At 42.7% G+C, this 19822-nt stretch overlaps 1 protein-coding gene across 8 annotated transcripts in view; it reads right to left on the bottom strand.

Moving 5' to 3' along the window:
- The window catches only part of WWOX (WW domain containing oxidoreductase), a 1139839-nt gene that overhangs the window by 740204 nt on the left and 379813 nt on the right, over positions 1-19822 (bottom strand). For all 8 annotated transcript variants that reach the window (XR_008845171.1, XM_056526118.1, XM_056526119.1 and 5 more), the window contains exon 8: positions 17146-17331. Coding sequence is in view for 7 of the 8 variants with exons in the window: in XM_056526118.1 (XP_056382093.1) it covers positions 17146-17331 (186 nt within the window). In the remaining variant the exon portion in view is untranslated. The remainder of the gene's footprint in view (positions 1-17145; positions 17332-19822) is intronic.

Genomic DNA, 19822 nt, shown 5'->3' with positions numbered 1-19822 from the left:
TGTGAAGACGTATGCATACGTCATGGGTCCTGAACAGGTTAAGCTCTCAAGGGCCTAGATACTGTGAAAGGACCGACTTGCTGCTGTTCTAGACAAATAATGTTAAGTGTTGTGGAGCGCATTCTACTGCCCTCATCAGTGCATACCATATACGTACATCTAAGTGTTGTACCATTTTGTTGCTGATAAAGTCTTAAGGGCCTAGTTACTGTTAAAAGGCCAGCCAAAAGTACCCACCTGCTGCTGTTCTAGACAAATACTGTTTTAAGCGTAGTGAAGTGTCTTGTACTCCCTTCATATATGAACTAAGTATGACAGGCAAAGAAGTACCAGGACGTGCACAGAGGAGTGGCAGAGGCCTAAATTCATCAGGCGCAGGCAGATGTCACAGCAGAGTAGGTGCATGTGGCAGCAGGAGTCGCAGCGAGAGGTCTGAGCTCCCGGTGTTAGCTAGCAGTCGTGTCTCAACCAGGAACCCAGCAGCCATGTTTGATTGGTTCACTCAGTCATCCACTTCATCCCAAGTGACATCTGACACCCCCAGTCAACATTTGGTGGATTTCTTAGACTCAACCCTCAGTTGGCATGGCCCTCATGCTGCTGCTGCCCCCTCCAGGCTCTCTCTTTGTGCCACCATATGGTCTCCTCATGCTGATGCTGCCACCTCCAGGCTCTCTCATTGTTCTGCCATATGGTCTCCTCATGCTGATGCTGCTACCTCCAGGCTCTTTTATTTTGCGGCCATAGGGTCTCCTCATGCTGATGCTACCACCTACAGGGTCTGTCATTGTGCCGCTATATGGTCTCCTCATGCACATGCTATTACCTCCAGGCTCTCTCATTGTGCCGCCATGGATACTGGAAAACATAATTAACCCCTTCATGACCCAGCCCATTTTCACCTTCATGACCTGGGCATTTTTTGAAAATCTGACCACTGTCACTTTAAACATTAATAACTTTGGAATGCTTTTACTTATCATTCTGATTCCGAGATTGTTTTTTCGTGACATATTCTACTTTATGTTATCGGTAAAATTTCACTGATATTTGTATCCTTTCTCTGTAAAAAATCTAAAAATTTCATGAAAATTTTGAAAATTTTGCATTTTTCTAACTTTGAAAGTCTCTGCTTGAAAGGAAAATGGATATTCCAAATAAATTACATATTGATTCACATATACAATATGTCTACTTTGTGTTTGCATTAAAAAATTGACAAGTTTTTACTTTTGGAAGACACCAGAGGGCTTCAAAGTTCCGCAGCAATTTTCCAATTTTTCACAAAATTTTGAAACTCGCTTTTTTTCAGGGACCAGTTCAGGTTTGAAGTGGATTTGAAGGGTCTTCATATTAGAAATACCCCATAAATGACCCCATTATAAAAACTGCACCCCCGAAAGTATTCAAAATGACATTCAGTAAGCGTTTTAACCCTTTATGGGTTTCACAGGAATAGCAGCAAAGTGAAGGAGAAAATTCTAAATCTTCATTTTTTACACTCGCATTTTCTTGTAGACCCAATTTTTGAATTTTTACAAGGGGTAAAAGGAGAGAAATCACCCTAAAATTTGTAACCCAATTTCTCTCGAGTAAGGAAACACCTCATATGTGTATGTAAAGTGTTCGGCGGGTACACTACAGGGCTCAGAAGGGAAGGAGCGACAATGGGATTTTGGAGAGTGAGTTTTTCTGAAAGGGTTTTTGGGGGGCATGTCCCATTTAGGAAGCCCCTATGGTGCCAGAACAGTGGACCCCCCCCACATGTGACCCCATTTTGGAAACTATACCCCTCATGGAATTTAATAAGGGGTGCAGTGAGCATTTACACCCCACTGGCGTTTGACAGATATTTGAAACAGTGGACTGTGCAAATCAAAAATTTAATTTTTCATTTTCACAGACCACTGTTCCAAAAATCTGTCATACACCAGTGGGGTGTAAATGCTCACTGCACCCCTTATTACATTCCGTGAGGGGTGTAGTTTCCAAAATGGGGTCACATGTGGATATTTATTGTTTTGCGTTTGTCAGAACTGCTGTAACAATCAGCCACCCCTGTGCAAATCGCCTCAAATGTACATGGTGCACTCTCCCTTCTGGGCCTTGTTGTGCGCCCCCAGAGCACTTTGCGCCCACATATGGGGTATCTCCGTACTCAGGAGAAATTGCGTTACAAATTTAGAGGGTCTTTTTTCCCTTTTACCTCTTGTGAAAATGAAAAGTATAGGGCAACACCAGCATGTCAGTGTAAAAAATTTATTTTTTTACACTAACATGCTGGTGTAGACCCCAACTTCACCTTTTCATAAGGGGTTAAAGAAGAAAAAGCCCACCAAAATTTGTAAGGCAATTTCTCCCGAGTACGGCGATACCCCATATGTGGCCCTAAACTGTTGCTCTGAAATACGACAGGGCTCCAAAGTGAGAGAGCACCATGCGCATTTTAGGCCTGAATTAGGGATTTGCATAGGGGTGGACATAGGGGTATTCTACGCCAGTGATTCCCAAACAGGGTGCCTCCAGCTGTTGCAAAACTCCCAGCATGCCTGGACAGTCAATGGCTGTCCGGCAATACTGGGAGTTATTATTTTGCAACAGCTGGAGGCTCCGTTTTGGAAACAGTAGCGTACCAGACGTTTTTCATTTTTTGGGGGGAGGGGGGCTGTGTAGGGGTATGTGTATATGTAGTGTTTTTTACTTTTTATTTTAGGTTAGTGTCAGTGTAGTGTAGTGTAGTGTTTTTAGGGTACAGTCGCATGGGCAGAGGTTCACAGCAAGTTTGCCGCTGGAAGTTTGAGCTGCAGCGCAAAATTTGCGCCATCTCAAACTTGCAGCACTCACTGTAAACCTCCGCCCATGTGAGTGTACCCTGTACATTCACATTGGGGGGAGGGGGCAAACATCCAGCTGTTGCAAACTCCGAGCATGCCCTTGAGCTGTCCGTGCATGCTGGGAGTTGTAGTTTTGCAACAGCTGGAGGAACACTGGTTTGGAAACACTAAGTTAAGTAATAAACTTTCAAGTGTTTTGCAACCAAACTTAGTGTTTCCAAACCAGTGTGCCTCCAGCTGTTGCAAAACTACAACTCCCAGCATGCATGGTCTGTCAGTGCATGCTGGGAGTTATAGTTTAGCAACAATTGCAACAGCTGGAGGCACTGAGGTAGGAAACGGACAATGTTTCCCAACTAGTGTGCCTCCAGTTGTTGCAAAACTACAACTCCCAGCATGCCCAGACTGCCAAGGCATGCTGGAAGTTGTAGTTCGGCAATATCTGAAGGATCAGATGTTGCCGAACTACAACTTCCAGCATGCTTGGGCAGTCTGGGCATGCTGGGAGTTGTAGTTTTGCAACATCTGGAGGTCCACAGTTTGGAGACCACTGTATAATGGTCTCCAATCTGTGGTCTTCCAGATGTTAGAGAACTACAACTCCCAGCATGCCTGGACAGACTGAGCATGCTGAGATTTGTAGTTTTGCAACATCTGGAAGAGCACAGATTGGAGACCATTATACAGTGGTCTCCAAACTGTGGACCTCCAGATGTTGCAAAACTACAACTCCCAGCATGCCCAGAAAGCCAAAGGCTGTCTGGGCATGCTGGGAGTTGCAGTTTTGAAACTCTCAGAGGCAGCAGTGAGATCGCTTTACGGCGATCTCACTGCTGCCAATGAAGATGCCGCCCTGCTGCCGGAAACTCACCTCCGGGACGCAGCGCAGCCGGGACCGCCTGGAGGACGCCGGGACCGCACGGAGGACGCCGGGACCGCTCGGGACACCGCTCGGACGGGTAAGTGACGCCGGGGGACGGGTCAGGGACACTTAGCAGAGCGGTGTGTGTCCCGATCCCCGTGATCCGGACTCACACACCGCGCTGCTAAGTGTTTTCATAGCGAAACGCTGCTATCAGCTAGTCAGATTTGACCAGCTGATAGCAGCGATCGCTGGGGGGGGTGGGGGACGAAACCCCCCGTGGTCGCACGGTAAGATGGCTGGCTATCAGTGATAGCCACCATCTTTCCGGGCGCTGCGGGGTGCCGCGAGTAGCGGCAGTAATGTCCATGACGTACCTGTATGTCATGGGTCGGGAACGCCTTGCCACCCATGACGTACAGGTATGTCATAGGTCGGGAAGGGGTTAAGGTGCTGGTCCCCAGTTACAGAAATTCCTCTGCATTAGACCACAAGTAAGTATTGAGGATATGCATTAGCTCAAACTTAACTTTTCTTAGGATAAAATATATGGACCCAAAAGTATTTATGCGATGCAAAGACCTCTAAAAGGAGGAAGGGAACAACGTATGGTCCATTGTAACAGGTGGGGGTAAAGACTTCCCCTGTAAGGCCCTACTCTCGCACTATTAATTCCCTTCTTGGCAAGGGCAGCGCCACACAAGAACCTCTCCCTATTTCCAACTAAAAACCTTGGGAAATGGCAGTGTTTTTAGGTGGAAATAGGGAGAGGTTCCTGTGTTTTTCCACTCTTTTTAGGACGAGTAACACTTGCCAATTAGAGAATTAGAGTGAGGATCAAAAGTTTGGGCACCCCAGGTAATAATTTGTATTAATGTGCATAAAGAAGCAAGGAAAGATGGAAAAATCTCCAAAAGGCATCAAATTGAAGATTAGACATTCTTATAATATGTCAACAAAAGTTAGATTTTATTTCCATCATTTACACTTTCAAAATAACACAAAACAAAAAAATGGCATCTGCAAAAGTTTGGGCACCCTGCAGAATTTATAGCATGCACTGCCCCCTTTGCAAAGCTGAGACCTGCCAGTGGCATGGATTGTTCTCAATCATCATTTGGGAAGACTAGGTGATGTCAATCTCAAAGGTTTTAAATGCCCAGACTCATCTGACCTTGCCCCAACAATCAGTACCATGGGTTCTTCTAAGCAGTTGTCTAGAAATCTGAAACTGAAAATAGTTGACGCTCACAAAGCATGAGAAGATAGGAAAACTTTTTCAGATGTCAATAGCCTCTGTTCGGAATGTAATTAAGAAATGGTAGTCATCCGGAACAGTGGAAGTTAAAGCAAGATCTGGAAGACCAAGAAAAATATCAGACAGAACAGCTCGCAGGATTGTGAGAAAAAAAATTTAAAACCCATGTTTGACTGCACAATCCCTCCAGAAAGATCTGGCAGACGCTGTAGTTGTGGTACTCTATTCCACTATAAAGAGATACTTGTATAAATATGGTCTTCATGGAAGAGTCATCAGAAGAAAACATCTACTATGTCCTCACCACAAAAATCAGCGCTTGAACTTTGCACATGAACATATAGACAAGCCTGATGCATTTTGGAAACAAGTTCTGTGGACCAATGAGGTTAAAATTGAACTTTTTGGCCGGAATGAGCAAAGGTACGTTTGGAGAAGAAGGGGAACAGAATTTAATGAAAAGAACCTATGTCCAACTGTTAAGCATGGGGGTGGATCAATCATGCTTTGGGGTTGTATTGCATCCAGTGGTACAGGGAACATCTCACAAGTAGAAGGAAAAAAATTGATTCAATAAAATTTCAGCAAATTTTGGATGCTAACTTGATGCCATCTGTGAAAAAGCTGAAGTTAAAGAGAGGATGGCTTCTACAAATGGATAATGATCCTAAACACACCTCAAAATCCATGGGGGATTACTTCAAGAGGAGTAAACTGAAGGTTTTGCCATGGCCTTTACAATCTCCTGACCTCAACATAATTGAAAATCTATGGATAGACCATAAAAGAGCAGTGCGTGACAGACAGCCCAGAAATCTCAAAGAACTGGAAGACTTTTGTAAGGAAGAATGGGCAAAGATACTTCAAACAAGAATTGAAAGACTCTTGGCTGGCTACAAAAAGTGCTTACAAGCTGTGATACTTGCCAAAGGGTGCAGTAAAAGATATTAACTCTGCAGGGTGCCAAAACTTTTGCAGACACCATTTTTTTTATTGTTTTTTGTTATTTTGAAAGTGTAAATTATGGAAATAAAATCTAACTTTTGTTGTTTGTCTAATCAGTAATTTGATGCCTTTTGGAGATTTTTCCAACTTTCCTTGGCTTCTGTATGCACATTAATACAAATTTTTACCTGGGGTGCCCAAACTTTTGGTCCCCACTGTAATAGTGCAAGAGTAGGGCCTTAGGAAGTTTTTATCCCCACCTGTTACAATGGACCATACATTGTTCCCTTCCACCTTTTAGAGGTCTTTTCATCGCATCAATACTTGGTGGTATAGGTGGCACATGGTGTTTTTTGTACACCTTTCCTTTTGTTAGATTTCAAGAAAAACTCCAGGCTGTGCCATTCAGCCACTATATAGTCTCCACATGCTTCCGCCACCTCCATGCTGTGTCATTCAGCCACTATATGGATTACTGATGCTGCTGGGCCTGGGACATTACCTAAAAAAATGTATGGTAGCACTAGCTACCATAAATCTTCAATTTCAATTTTAAAATTCATCTTTTAATCTTAGGGATTGTGAAGCCATATTGTCTCCTCATGCTGCCGCCAGCTCCAGGCTGTGTCATTCAGCCAATATATGGTTTGCTGATGCTGCTGAGCCAGGGACATTACCTAAAAAATTTTATGGTAGCACTAGCTACCATAAATCTTTAATTTAAATTTGAAAATTCATCTTTTAATCTTAGGGAGGGATTGTGAGGCCCTATGGTCTCCTCATGCTGCTGCCACCTCTAGGCTTTGTCATTGTGCTGCCATGCAACTCCTTGTTATATTAGGTTTCGTGGTCATACAGTATTAGTTCAAAGTAAACACCAGGACATTAAACATGTGAATCTAATATAAATCTTAAATTTAAATTTAAAAAAATGTATGTAATCTTTTCAAGACTGAGGCCCTATGGTCGTCAACGTCCCATTACCTGTGGAATTACCACAAGAATCCAATGAAACAGCTTGGAGCGATAACAATGAACCTTAACTGATTAAATTAAACATTTGCACTTTCACAGTCAGGGGGGGTGCTGAAAGGAAGGGGTTGGAACAGGTGGTATCTCGCCTGGTGGAGGACCATCTGCTCGATGCTCACCAAAATGGATAATCAAAAATTTTTATAAATTCAAATTGAATAAAATAAAAATTACATTAAAAATCTGCCATATCCAGACACTCTGCGGCAGTGATTCTAATAGAGATGTCTGTAATCTGCATGTCATACTGAATAACAGTATTATTTCACTAACACAGCACACTCCCTATGTGTATTAGGACAAGACAATGTGTTCTAAACCCCTATTGAGCCTCTCTGTAGGCCAGCATTAGCCATTTTAATAGAGATTCACCACGAATACATTCGGTCTGAACCGATTTTGTTTGGAAAATTTGTTGAATCGGCCAAATCAAATTTTTCAGAAATTCGTTCATCTTTCAGAAGTCTCTGTTATGATTGCATCAAAAGGGCATGTGTCCATTATATTTGGTACCACTCACAGCATACATCTACTGCCAGTTGTAAATTTAATACAACCACTACAAGTGGCCAGAAATATAATACTCTTGGAACCAAAATGTAACTTTTTGGCCTCAATTCTAAGCATTATGTAAGGAGGAAACAAGGCACTGTTTATCACCTGTCCAATACCATTCCTACAGTAAAACATAGAAATGGCAGTATCAGACTAGTCAAGGTTGAGGGAAAGCTGAATGGTTCAAAAGTACAGATATGTTCTTAATGGAAACCTGATCCAGAGTGCTCTCATGCCAATAACTCTAAGCACATAACCAATACAACATCTGAGTGGTTTAGGGACAACTCTTTTAATGTCCTTACCCAGTCCTCACCCAACCTGATAGAAGTGGAGAGGATCTGCAGAGAAAATTGGAAGAAAATCCCCAATCCAGATGTGTAAACCTTGTGGTATCATATCCAAGAAGACTGGAGACTGTAATTGCTGCCAAAGGTGCTTCAACTAAAGCTCTAAGTAAAAGGACTGAATACTTATGTCAATGCAATATTTTAGTTTTTTTCTTATGAATAAATGATCAAAGATTTCTAACGTTCTGTTTTCAATTTGTCAGGTATCGAGTGCAGAATGATGGGGGTTTATTTTTCATTGATCATGGCTTCAAAAGGGTTAATGACAGGGAGCCTCATTAGCAGTGAGTGTCATTCACCGTCTATGAAGCACGTGCAGCTCTAACGCTCGCTTCATAGTCACTTATAGGGAAACTGACACTTGGATCAGCCATACTAATGTAAGTTTACCTTAAACACTCCAGGGGGTATATTTATGCCAAATGTCACCAGGTGTTACACACTTGTATTAATTTAAGGTACATTTAAAACAAAAAAAAAAAAGTGTAATTAATTACAAGTTATTTCATGACAATTATACGGTTAATCACAATGATATATTTTAATTAATTGACAGCCTGTATTAGTTGTTACATATACACATGCAAAGGAAGCACCAAAAGCTTGCTAAGGTAACCTGGGGTAATCCGCTATCAAGAAGGCAGCCTTCTTTTAATATGGATATTTGCTTGTTGAATTGGTTCCAATTTCTTTGTAAGGCAATACATTTCTATCAATGTTTCTCTATTTATGTTGTCGGTATTATTTCCTGAGGACAAAAACTGACCTCTCAAATTACCATTTTATTTCATATCTTGAACCTTAAACTGACAACAAAATTTATGAGTGACTTTTTACCCCTTAACGATGCAGGATGTAAATGTACGTTCTGGTGAGCTGGTACTTAACGCACCAGGATGAACATTTACGTCCTATGCATAACCGTCATGTCATAGCCGCATAACCGCATAGTCATGCGCGGCAGGTCCCGGCTTCTGATAGCAGCCAGGGACCCGCCCATAATGGCGGACATCCGCGATCACGCGGATGTCCGCCATTAACCCTTCAGATGCTGTGATCAATACAGATCACGGCATCTGCAGCATGGCGGTACTTTAACTGGATGATCAGATCGCCAGCAGCGCTGCCGCGGCGATCCGATTATCCAGCATGGCGGCCAGAGGTCCCCTCACCTTGCTCAGGCGGTCTACCGGGGTCTTCTGCTCTGGTCGCGATCGAGCAGACCAGAGCAGAAGATGACCGATAATGCTGATCAGTGCTTTGTCCTATACATAGCACTGAACAGTATTAACAATGGAATGATTGCTATAAATAGTCCCCTATGGGGACTATTAAAGTGTAAAAATAAAAGTTAAAAAAGTTAAAAATAAAAGTTAAAAAAATTTGAAAAACCCCCTTCCCCAATAAAAATGTAAATTGTCCCATTTTCTCTATTTCCCCCCCAAAAAGTGTAAAAAAATATATTTCATATACATATTTGGTATCGCCGCGTGCGTAAATATCCCAACTATTAAAAATAAATGTTAATGATACCGTACGGTGAATGGCGTGAACGTAAAAAGTTAAAAAAAAAGTCCAAAATAGCTGCTTTTTTATAACATTTTATTCCCCAAAAAATGTATTAAAAAAAGTATTAAAAGTTTTATATAAGCAAAAATGGTATCAATAAAAAGTACAGATCACGCCGCAAAAAATGAGCCCTCATACCACCGCTTATACGGAAAAATGAAAAAGTTATAGGTCTTCAAATTAGGGGGATTTTAAACGTACTAATTTGGTTAAACAGTTTGCGATTTTTTTTAAGCGCAACAGTAATAGAAAAGTATATTATCATTAGTATCATTTTAATCGTATTGACCCAAAGAATAAAGATCACGTCATTTTTACCGTAAATTGTACGGCGTGAAAATGAAACCTTCCAAAATTTGCAAAATTGTTGTTTTCTTTTTAATTTCCCCACACAAATAGTATTTTTTTTTGTTGCGCCATACATTTTATATAAAGTGAGTAATGACATTACAACGGACAACTGGTCACGCAAAAAATAAGCCCTCATACTAGTCTGTGGATGAAAATATAAAAGAGTTATGATTTTTTGAAGGCGAGGAGGAAAAAACAAAAACGTAAAAAATTAAATTGTCTGAGTCCTTAAATGGGCACTGTCACCAACTTTATTTTTTGACATGTTGTAGTACTTATGTACTACAACATATCTCTAATATACTTTTATTTTATTTTTTTCATTAAAATTGTTTAATTTACATTTGAAAACCGGCCACTAGGGGTCTCCCTCCTAGTGGCCGGCTGCAGCCTGGCGTGATGTCACGCCTGAAAAAGGACTGATGCGGCCGGGCATCGGTCCTTTTTCATTCAGCCTGCGCTCGCTCCCTGCCTGTCAATCAGACAGGCAGGGAGCGAGCGAATAGGTTCCCCGGCCACTGGCTGGGAGGCCACTCCTTCCGCATATCGCCGCCGCCTCCGCCGCCGCCGCTGTCCCTGCACGCCGCTGCCGGACTGTGCAGTAAGTGTAATGGGGGGGTTTGTGAAGGAGGGAACGGGGTATGGCGCGCGGGGGGGGGGGGGGAGGGGGGGGAGACGGAGGGGACGGGCTAGCGCCGCATGTAACTAACTAATAGTTTATCTACACAGGGTGCCTCCAGCTGTTTCAATACTACAACTCCCAGCATGCCCTGACAGCCAATAGGTGTCAGGGCAAGCTGGGAGTTGTAAGTTGTAGTGATGAAACAGCTGGAGGCACCCTGTGTAGATGAACTAGGGGCGGAAGTCCCCCCCCAGCAGGCATCAGTGACATGGTGCCTGCTGGGGAAGTCTGCCTGGTAGTGAGCACACTGCCAGGCAGACAAAAGGCATTTTTAATATAGTAAAAATAAAAATTAAAAGCAGGGAGGGGGTTAGGGATAGATTGGCAATAGGCAGGGACAGAAAAAAAAATTTGGATGGTGGGAGCTACCCTTTAAGGCCCAAATGGGCTGAGTCCTTAAGGGGTTAAAAACTGTTTTTTATGAACTGTATTTGTATTGACACTTTCCCATAGAACAATTCCATAAGATGTTTATTAATATGGATTGCTGTTTCCACTTGTAACTGATTTATGGAATTACTTCTAATGATTATAGGTTGAAAGAATTAAATGTCTTTAGAAAATCATGGCCTTCAATAATTTGTTGTTGTGGCATTTTGGACATCCTTGAGCAGAGAACAGAGTCAAATCTTTCTTTTGGGAAAGCAGAATGTTTCCAGTAGATAACTGGGATGCGTATTGTAGGTCTCTTCTCTGTCAAGAGGGAAATTAATTCTACATCATCCCATAAACAGATCAAGGCTCCCCGCCTCTAAGTAGACTATTTAGATTTCAGTATATCATCTCTTTCTTCTTAGGTAGATGCTGAAGTTGTTGAATGACAAATCAATAAAGGTCATGGCATCCAGATTTAATAAATTGTTATTCCCCCCTCGGGATTGCTCAATGGGTGGCTCAAACAGCAATGTGGAAGAGGGCTTGTATCGGGATTATTAGAGCAAGCATAAATATATCAGATTTGAAAAGAAAAAAAAATACTTTTAGGCTGAGTTCACATCAGTGTCAGAGGTTCTGTCAGGAGCTTTCTTTAACCCCTTAAGGACCAAGCATATTTTCCCCTTAAGGAGCCAGAGCATTTTTTGTACATCTGACCACTGTCACTTTAAGTTTTAATAACTCTGATATGCTTTTACTTATAAATTTGATTCCGAGACTGTTTTTTCATGACATATTCTACTTTAAAATAGTGGAACATTTTCATCAATACTTGCATCATTTCTTGGTGAACAATTCAAAAATTTCATGAAAAATTAGAAAATGTTGCATTTTTCTAACTTTGAAGCTCTCTGCTTGTAAGGAAAATAGACATACCAAATAAATTATGTATTGATTCACATGTACAATACGTCTACTTTATGTTTGCATTATAAAGTTGACATGTTTTTACTTTTTGAAGACATCAGAGGGCTTAAAAGTTCAGCAGCAATTTTCTAATTTTTCACGAAATTTTTTAAAACTTGATTTTTTCAGGGACCATTTCAGTTTTGAAGTGGATTTGAAGGATCTTTTTTATTAGAAATACCCCATAAAAACCCCATGATAGAAACTGCATCACTCAAAGTATTCAAAATGACATTCAGAAAGTTTGTTAACCCTTTAGGTGCTTCACAGGAATAGCAGCAAAGTGAAGGAGAAATTCAAAATCTTAATTTTTTTACACTCGCATGTTCTTGTAGACTCAGTTTTTGAATTTTTACAAGGGGTAATAGGAGAAAAAGCCACCCCAATTTCTCTTAGGAAATACCTCATATGTGGATGTAAAGTGGTCTGTGGGTGCACTAGAGTGCTCAGAAGGGAAGGAGCGACAATGGGATTTTGGAGAGTGAATTTTGCTGAAATGGTTTTTGGGGGGCATGTTGCATTTAGGAAGCCCCTATGGTGCCAGAACAGCAAAAAAACAAACAAACACATGGCATAGTATTTTAGAAACTACACCCCTCAAGGCACGTAGCCTTAATACCCCACAGGTGTTTGACAACTTTTCGTTAAAGTTGGATGTGTAAATGAAATGTTTTTTTCACTAAAGTGCATTTTCCCCCCAAATGTACCATTTTCACAAAGGGTAGTTGGAGAAAATGCCCCCAAAATGTGAAACCCCATCTTTTCTGAGTATGGAAATACCCCATGTTAGGACGTAAAATGCTCTGCGGGCGAACGGCATTTGGCTTTTGGAAAGCAATTTTTGCTGAAATAGTTTTTGGGTGGCATGTCGCATTTAGGAAGACCCTATGGTGCCATAACAGCAAAAAACTTAACAAGGGGTACAGTGAGTCTTAACACCCCACAGGTGTTTGCTGACTTTTCGTTAAAGTCGGATGTGTAAATGAAAATTTTTCACTAAAATGCTTGTTTGTCCCCAAATTGTACATTTTTACAAGGGGTAATAGGAGAAAGTGCCCCAAAAAATTTGTAACCCCATTTGGAAATACCCCATGTGTGGACATCAAGTGCTCTTCTGGCGCACTACAATGCTCAGAAGAGAAGGAGCGCCATTGAGCTTTTGGAGAGAGAATTTGTTTGGAATGGAAGTTAGGGGCCATGTGCATTTACAAAGCCCCCATGGTGCCAGAACAGTGGACCCCCCCACATGTGACCCCATTTTGGAAATTACACGCCTCACAGAATTGAATAAGGGATGCAGTGAGCATTTACACCCCATTGGCATATGACAGATCTTTGGAACAGTGGGTTGTGCAAAAGAAAAATTACATTTTTAATTTTCACGGACCACTGGTAAATCTGTCAGAAACCTGTGGGACATAAATGCTCACTGTACCCCTTATTACATTACGTGAGGGGTGTAGTTTCCAAAATGGGGTCACATGTGGGGGAGGTCCATTGTTCTGGCACTATGGGGGCTTTGTAAACACACGTGGCTTTCAATTCTGGACAAATTTTCTCTCCAAAGCCCAATGGCGCCCCTTCTCTTCTGAGCATTGTAGTGCACCCGCAGAGCACTTTACATCCACGTATGGGGTATGTTCTTACTTAGAAGAAATGGGGTTACAAATTTGGGGGGCATTTTTTCCTATTTTCCCTTGTGAAAATGAAAAATTGAGGGTAACACCAGCATTTTAGTGAATTTTTTCTTCCATCCAACTATAATGAAAATTTGTCAAACACCTGTGGGGTGTTAAGGCTCACAATACCCCTTGTTACGTTCCGCGAGAAGTGCAGTTTCCAAAATGGGGTCACATGTGGGTATTTTTTTCTTTTTTGCGTTTATGTCAGAAACGCTGTAAAATCAGCCACCGCTGTGCAAATAACCAATTTAGGCCTCAAATGTACATAGTGCGCTCTCACTCCTGAGCCTTGTTGTGCGTCCGCAGAGCATTTTACACGCATATATGGGGTATTTCCATAAAAAGTTATGGGCAACACCAACATGTTAGTGTAAACATTTTTTTTTTTTTTTTACACTAACAGGCTGGTGAAGACCCCAACTTTTCCTTTTTATAAGGGGTAAAAGGAGAAAAAGCCCACCAAAATTTGTAAAGCAATTGCTCCTGAGGACGGAAATACCCCATATGTGGCCCTAAACTGTTTCCTTGAAATACGACAGGGCTCCGAAGTGAGAGAACGCCATGCACATTTGATGACTAAATTAGGGATTCCATAGGGGTGGACATAGGGGTATTCTATGCCAGTGATTCCCAAACAGGGTGCCTCCAGCTGTTGCTAAACTCCCAGCATGCCTGGACAGTCAGTGGCTGTCCGGAAATGCTAGGAGTTGTTGTTTTGCAACAGCTGGAGGCTCTGTTTTGGAAACACTGGCGTACAATATGTTTTTCATTTTTATTGGGGGGACAGTGTAAGGGGTGTATATGTAGTGTTTTAGCCTTTATTATGTGTTAGTGTAGTGTTTTTAGGGTACATTCGGACTGGCGGGGGTTTACAGCGAGTTTCCCTCTAGGAGTTTGCGCTGCGGCAGAAAATTTGCTGCAGCTCAAACTTGAAGCAGGAAACTCAATGTAAACCCGCCTCTTGTACCATGTACATTCACATGGAAGGGGGGGGGGGGGGGCAAACCTCCAGCTTTTGCAATACAACAACTCCCAGCATGCACTGACAGACCGTACATGCTGGGAGTTGTACTTTTGCAACAGCTCGAGGCAAACTGGTTGGAAAACCTTCAGTTATGTTCTGTTACCTAACTCAGTATTTTCCAACCAGTGTGCCTCCAGTTGTTGCAAAACTACAACCCCCAGCATGTACTGATCTCCGAAGGGCATGCTGGGAGATGTAGTTATGCAACAGCTGGAGGTATGCAACTAGAACTCCCAGCATGCCAAGACAGCCGTTTGCTGTTCGTGCATGCTGGGAGTTGTAGTTTTGCAAGATCTGAAGGGCCACAGTGATCTCCAAACTGTGGCCGTCCAGATGTTGCGAAACTACAAAACCCAGCATGCCCAGACAGCAAACTGCTGTCTGGGCATGCTGGGAGTTGTAGTTTTGCAACATCTGGAGCCCTACAGTTTAGAGACCACTGTGTAGTGGTCTCTAAACTGTAGCAATCCAGATGTTGCTAGGCAACAACTCACTTGCTTTTGTAGGATTGTACCTCATCGCCGTTCTCTGCTGCCGGTAAGTGACCTCCGGCAGGGTCACATCATGGTTCCCCTGCTCTGCCCGGACTACAGTGGGTGGGCAGAGTGGGGAACCGAATTTTAACCCCCCTGCCCCCGATCTGCTATTGGTCGTTTGCTTCTGACCAACCAATAGCAGGGATAGGAGGGGTGGCACCCCTGCCACCTCACTCCTATCCCTTCAGGGGGATCGTCTTGGACAGCCCCAATACCCCTTATTTTCCGGGTGTCTTGGACAGCCCCGATCCCCCTTATTTTCCGGGTCACCCGTATGACCCGGAATCGCCGATATGCCCCCCCAGGGGTTTGCATGAGGTGCCTGCTGAATGATATAAGCAGGCATACTGGTCCGGTCCCCGCTCGGTGAGGTACGCTCTTGGTCCTTAAAGGGGTTCTCCGATGCTTAGACATATTATCCCCTATCCAAAGCCACTGGGGACCGCCGGGATTTTGCACGTGGCACCCCGACAGCTATCACGCCCCCTCCCGTAGGCTTGCATTGAGGGGCGGAGCGTGACGTCACACGGGGGCGGAGGCGTGACGTCACACGCCGCCGGCCCTGTGGTCGTCGGTAATCAGACCCGGAGCGAACACGCTCCGGGGACTGATTACAAACGGGGTGCCGCGTGCAAGATCCCGGGGGTCCCCAGCGGCGGGACTCCCGCGATCAGGCATCTTATAAGATGTCTAAGCACCGGAGAACCCCTTTAAGTACCAGAGTGTCAGGGCATACCTGCACGCTCTGCGTCCCTAAGTGGTTAAATCTCAGGTATAGACAAAAATAGCACTGGGCACACTGGTTCCGGTCAAGTGGTTTATTGCAGGTGGAAACGCTCAGCAACAATTGTTTCGCTACTCGCAGGTAGCTTTTTCACAGGCTGTGAAAAAGCTACCTGCGAGTAGCGAAACAATTGTTAATGAGCGTTTCCACCTGCAATAAACCACTTGAACGGAACCTGTGTGCCCAGTGCTATTTTCGTCTATACCTGAGATATGGCAAGCTATCCTGTGTCTACTGTGAGCACCGGGGGTCAGTGCCGTGTACGCCCGAAGGTTTGGCTGTGAGTCCTTGGTGGGAGGAGGTTCTAAGCGGTGTCGGCTATATCCTTGTACGAGACCTAAGTGGTTAAAGATTGCATCAAAAATTCCAGACCAAATGGCAGAGAATGCAGCACTAGAAAATGATGGACACCAAAGTAGAAACCTAATAAATCCAAAAATACACTCATTGACAAAAAAATATATAAATAATAATGCACCCAAGATAGAAATGTCAGACTGCTGAAAAAATCGTCAAGCAGTTATGTCTCATGCAGATATGTAAATGTGTATGGGTATGGTCTGATTAGACATTAGGTCTTGCCACAAGGGGGTGTAAAGGTGCTTCCTCCACTGCACTCTCAGAGGGTACTTTTGGGTAGCTCACTTTTTGGTAATAGATTATTGACTACTATACATGCTAAGGCTATTGTGACTAAGCTGTTAAGATGCATTGGGTGCAGTGGTTACATGAGGGCAAGTTTATCTTCAAAACCCGAGTCATAGGGGCCAGGCTAAGCTTCAACATGCACGTGAAAGCCTGCAGGCACCTGCACTCTGCTCAGAGAAGAGCACAGGAGCAGCATCCTAGCAATGTGAGAGTGAATATTTTTGCATAATCATTATGGGGGCAGAACAGAGCAGGGAATATTGAGGAGGTAGGGGAGCACAGTGAGCTGGCTCCCTGTCTCCATTGCGCAGAGCTGTGCAATAATACTAGAAGACTGAAAACCTATAACTCTGGAAATACTTTATTAATTCACATACGTGATCCCTCATTTTAATGCTGTTCACCCACACTATAACCCAGTTTATTGTGTTTAGAGCAGGTGAATAGCCTGCCAGTTCCACTTTAAGTAACATTTCAAAAACCTCTGCTGGTAAAAAGCCTTTCCTGACTGAGTTTGTGAAGTGGAGTCATAGATAGAAGTAAGCACTTTAGGTAGATTGCACTAAGAGGTTGCTACCTCTGCAATCCATATATCTACACCTCTGGAAAGGGGTTCTATAACTCAAAGTTTAGGAACAGTCATTGAAAATTACCTCACATTATCATTGCCATATTATTTTCAGATGACAAACCTGTGAGACTCTGAAGAAACCACAACCACTCTTGATGGGACAGATTGCCGTAATATATCTTGCAGGAGTGAGACCAGGTAGAAATGGCCAAGGTGATTGACCTGGAAAGTCATTTCAAGGTGATCTTCTGTCAGCTGCCAGGGAACCCCAAGGACTGCAGCATTGCAAATGAGGACATGAAGAGGCCTGTGAAAGACAGGTAGCAAGATTTTATATACTGTATGCATTTAGAATCTGTCACATTTCATTAATGATAATAATGTTACAAAGGAAACTTGGAGAGATGATAAACGATTACCACCACTGCTAGTCCACCTTCTGTAGATCACTATGAAAAAAAGTATTGGTCCACATATTACTCTACAGAATACACGCATGGATGCTTTCTTTAATGTATATACCGTATTTATCTAGGAATGTATCCACCTTTTCCAGCCCACTGGAGCGCCTGAAGGCTGAACTAATTTACGCAGGATAAGTCATCAACTGCCGAGCCGAGAAGTTTGTGACGAATCGAATTTACTGTAAGTTCGCTCATCTCTAGTGTAAACGTAAGGAAAAAAAATGCTGCTTTTTTGTACCATATTTTTAAAAAAAAAACAGCCGTCATGAGGGAGCGGGGCTGTGACGTTGCGAGCTCCCAGCGCCGGCTCCAGCGTTTGGAACAGTTTGTTCCAATCGCTGAGTAGCGGCGTACCCCTTTAAAAGTTTTATATATGCAAATGGGGTATCAATAAAAAGTACAGACCACGGCACAAAAAATGAGCCCTTTTACTGATGCTTATACGGAAAAATTAAAAAGTTATAGGTCGTCAAAATAGAGGGATTTTAAATGTACTAATTTGTTTAAAAAGTTTGAGATTTCTTTAAAGCGGTACAATAATAGAAAAGTATGTAATCATGGGTATCATTTTAATCATACTGACCCACAGAATAAACTAAACATGTCCTTTTTAATGTAAAATGTACAACGTGAAAATAAAACCTTCCAAAATTTGCAAAATAGCAGTTTTCTAATTTGCCACACAAATTTTTTTATACAATATTTTTTGGGTTGCGCCATACATTTTATTGTAAAATGAGTGATGTCATTTCAAAGGACAACTGGTCGCACCAAAAACAAGCCCTCATACTCATCTGTGGATGAAAATATATGATTTTTAGAAGACAAGGAGGAAAAATCTAAAGTCCTTAAAGGGGTATTCTGGTGCTAAGACATCTTATCCTCTATCCAAAGGATAGGGGATAAGTTGCCTGATCGCGGCGGGTCCTGCTGCTGGGGACCCCCATGATCTTTCACGCAGCACCCCGTTGCCATCAGCCCCCCGGAGCATGTTCGCTCCGGGTCTGATGACTGCCGATCACGGGGCCGGAGTATTGTGACGTCACGGCTGTGAACCCGTGTGATGTGATGCTCCGCCCCCTCAATGCAAGCCTATGGGAGGGGGTGTGACATAGGCTTGCATTGAGAGGGCGGAGAGTGATGGCGGGACTCCCGCGATCAGGCATCTTATCCCCTATCCTTTGGATGGGGGATAAGATGTCTTAGCGCCGGAGTACCCCTTTAAGGCCAAAATGGTCTATGTCCTCAGGGGGCTAAGGGCCAATAGGTTTGAAACAAATTGGTATTTTGCATCGTTTTAGCATTTCTATATTTCTACACTTTTTTTTTAATACGACCTAATACAGTTGTGAGATTTTAATCCAATTTTTTGGGGAGAGTTGGATTGCACAGTTTTTTTCTTTTCAAGTTTTCATTCATCCAGCCTACCACAAGATGCATGGACTGGCATTGCTAACTGGCATCCCATAACAAGAGCATACTAACAATTCCTTTCTTTCAAAATGGTAACCCTCCCCTACTCCTCCGCTCCCAAAAAAGATAAAGAAAAATAAGAACATTTTGCGCCCCGGTCTTATAGCATACAGTAATTTATTGCACTACAACAGGCTTTGAATTATCTAGGCATATATTAAGAGTTTGAAAATATGAGGTTTTTAAAGAGGTGCATAAAAGATCACTTGCACAATACAGTACATTTATAGTAAAAGGTAGTCAAAATGCTAAAGAAATATTTTTATTTACCTTGTGCCTACCATTGTGACTCTCTCCATTCCACATATCTCACCATGACCTGCTCATATATCACCCCTAAGGTCACTTATATATCATACGCACAGAAGGTGAGGAACCATCGACTCCTATGTCTAATGTATGCAAGACTGCAACCAAGGACAAAAAAGATAAAGCCAAATCTGAAAGGAAGCAGCTGTTGCTGGGTGATTCAATCATAACAAGTGTGGAGCTTAAGGAAAATGTTTTTGTGAGATGTCTCCCGGGTGCTACTGCTAGAAGAGATAGAAGATGTATCCCTAATATTGTTAAGCAAGCAAAGCAGGAAGGGGACATTGATCTTCTTGTCCATCTAGGGACAAATGACCTGGCTTGCAATGAAGTTTCAGAGGTGAAGGAACCTTTTATCACAATTGGTAATGATGTACATGATTTTGCATCCACTGTTTTATTTTCTGAAGTTCTGCCTGTGCATAATGTTCAGAATGATAGGCAGAGGCGCATTAAGGAGTTCAACTTATGTCTAAGTAAATGGTGTCAAGAGCAATGATTTGGCTTTGTGTGTCATGATAGCTCTACTTGGAATAGAAAGGGACTGTACAA

This window comes from Hyla sarda, chromosome 6 (assembly GCF_029499605.1).
Source record: "Hyla sarda isolate aHylSar1 chromosome 6, aHylSar1.hap1, whole genome shotgun sequence".
Classification (NCBI taxonomy): domain Eukaryota; kingdom Metazoa; phylum Chordata; class Amphibia; order Anura; family Hylidae; genus Hyla; species Hyla sarda.
The sequence above is the reverse complement of the archived record's forward strand: the minus strand, read 5'-3'. Positions and strand labels throughout refer to the sequence as shown.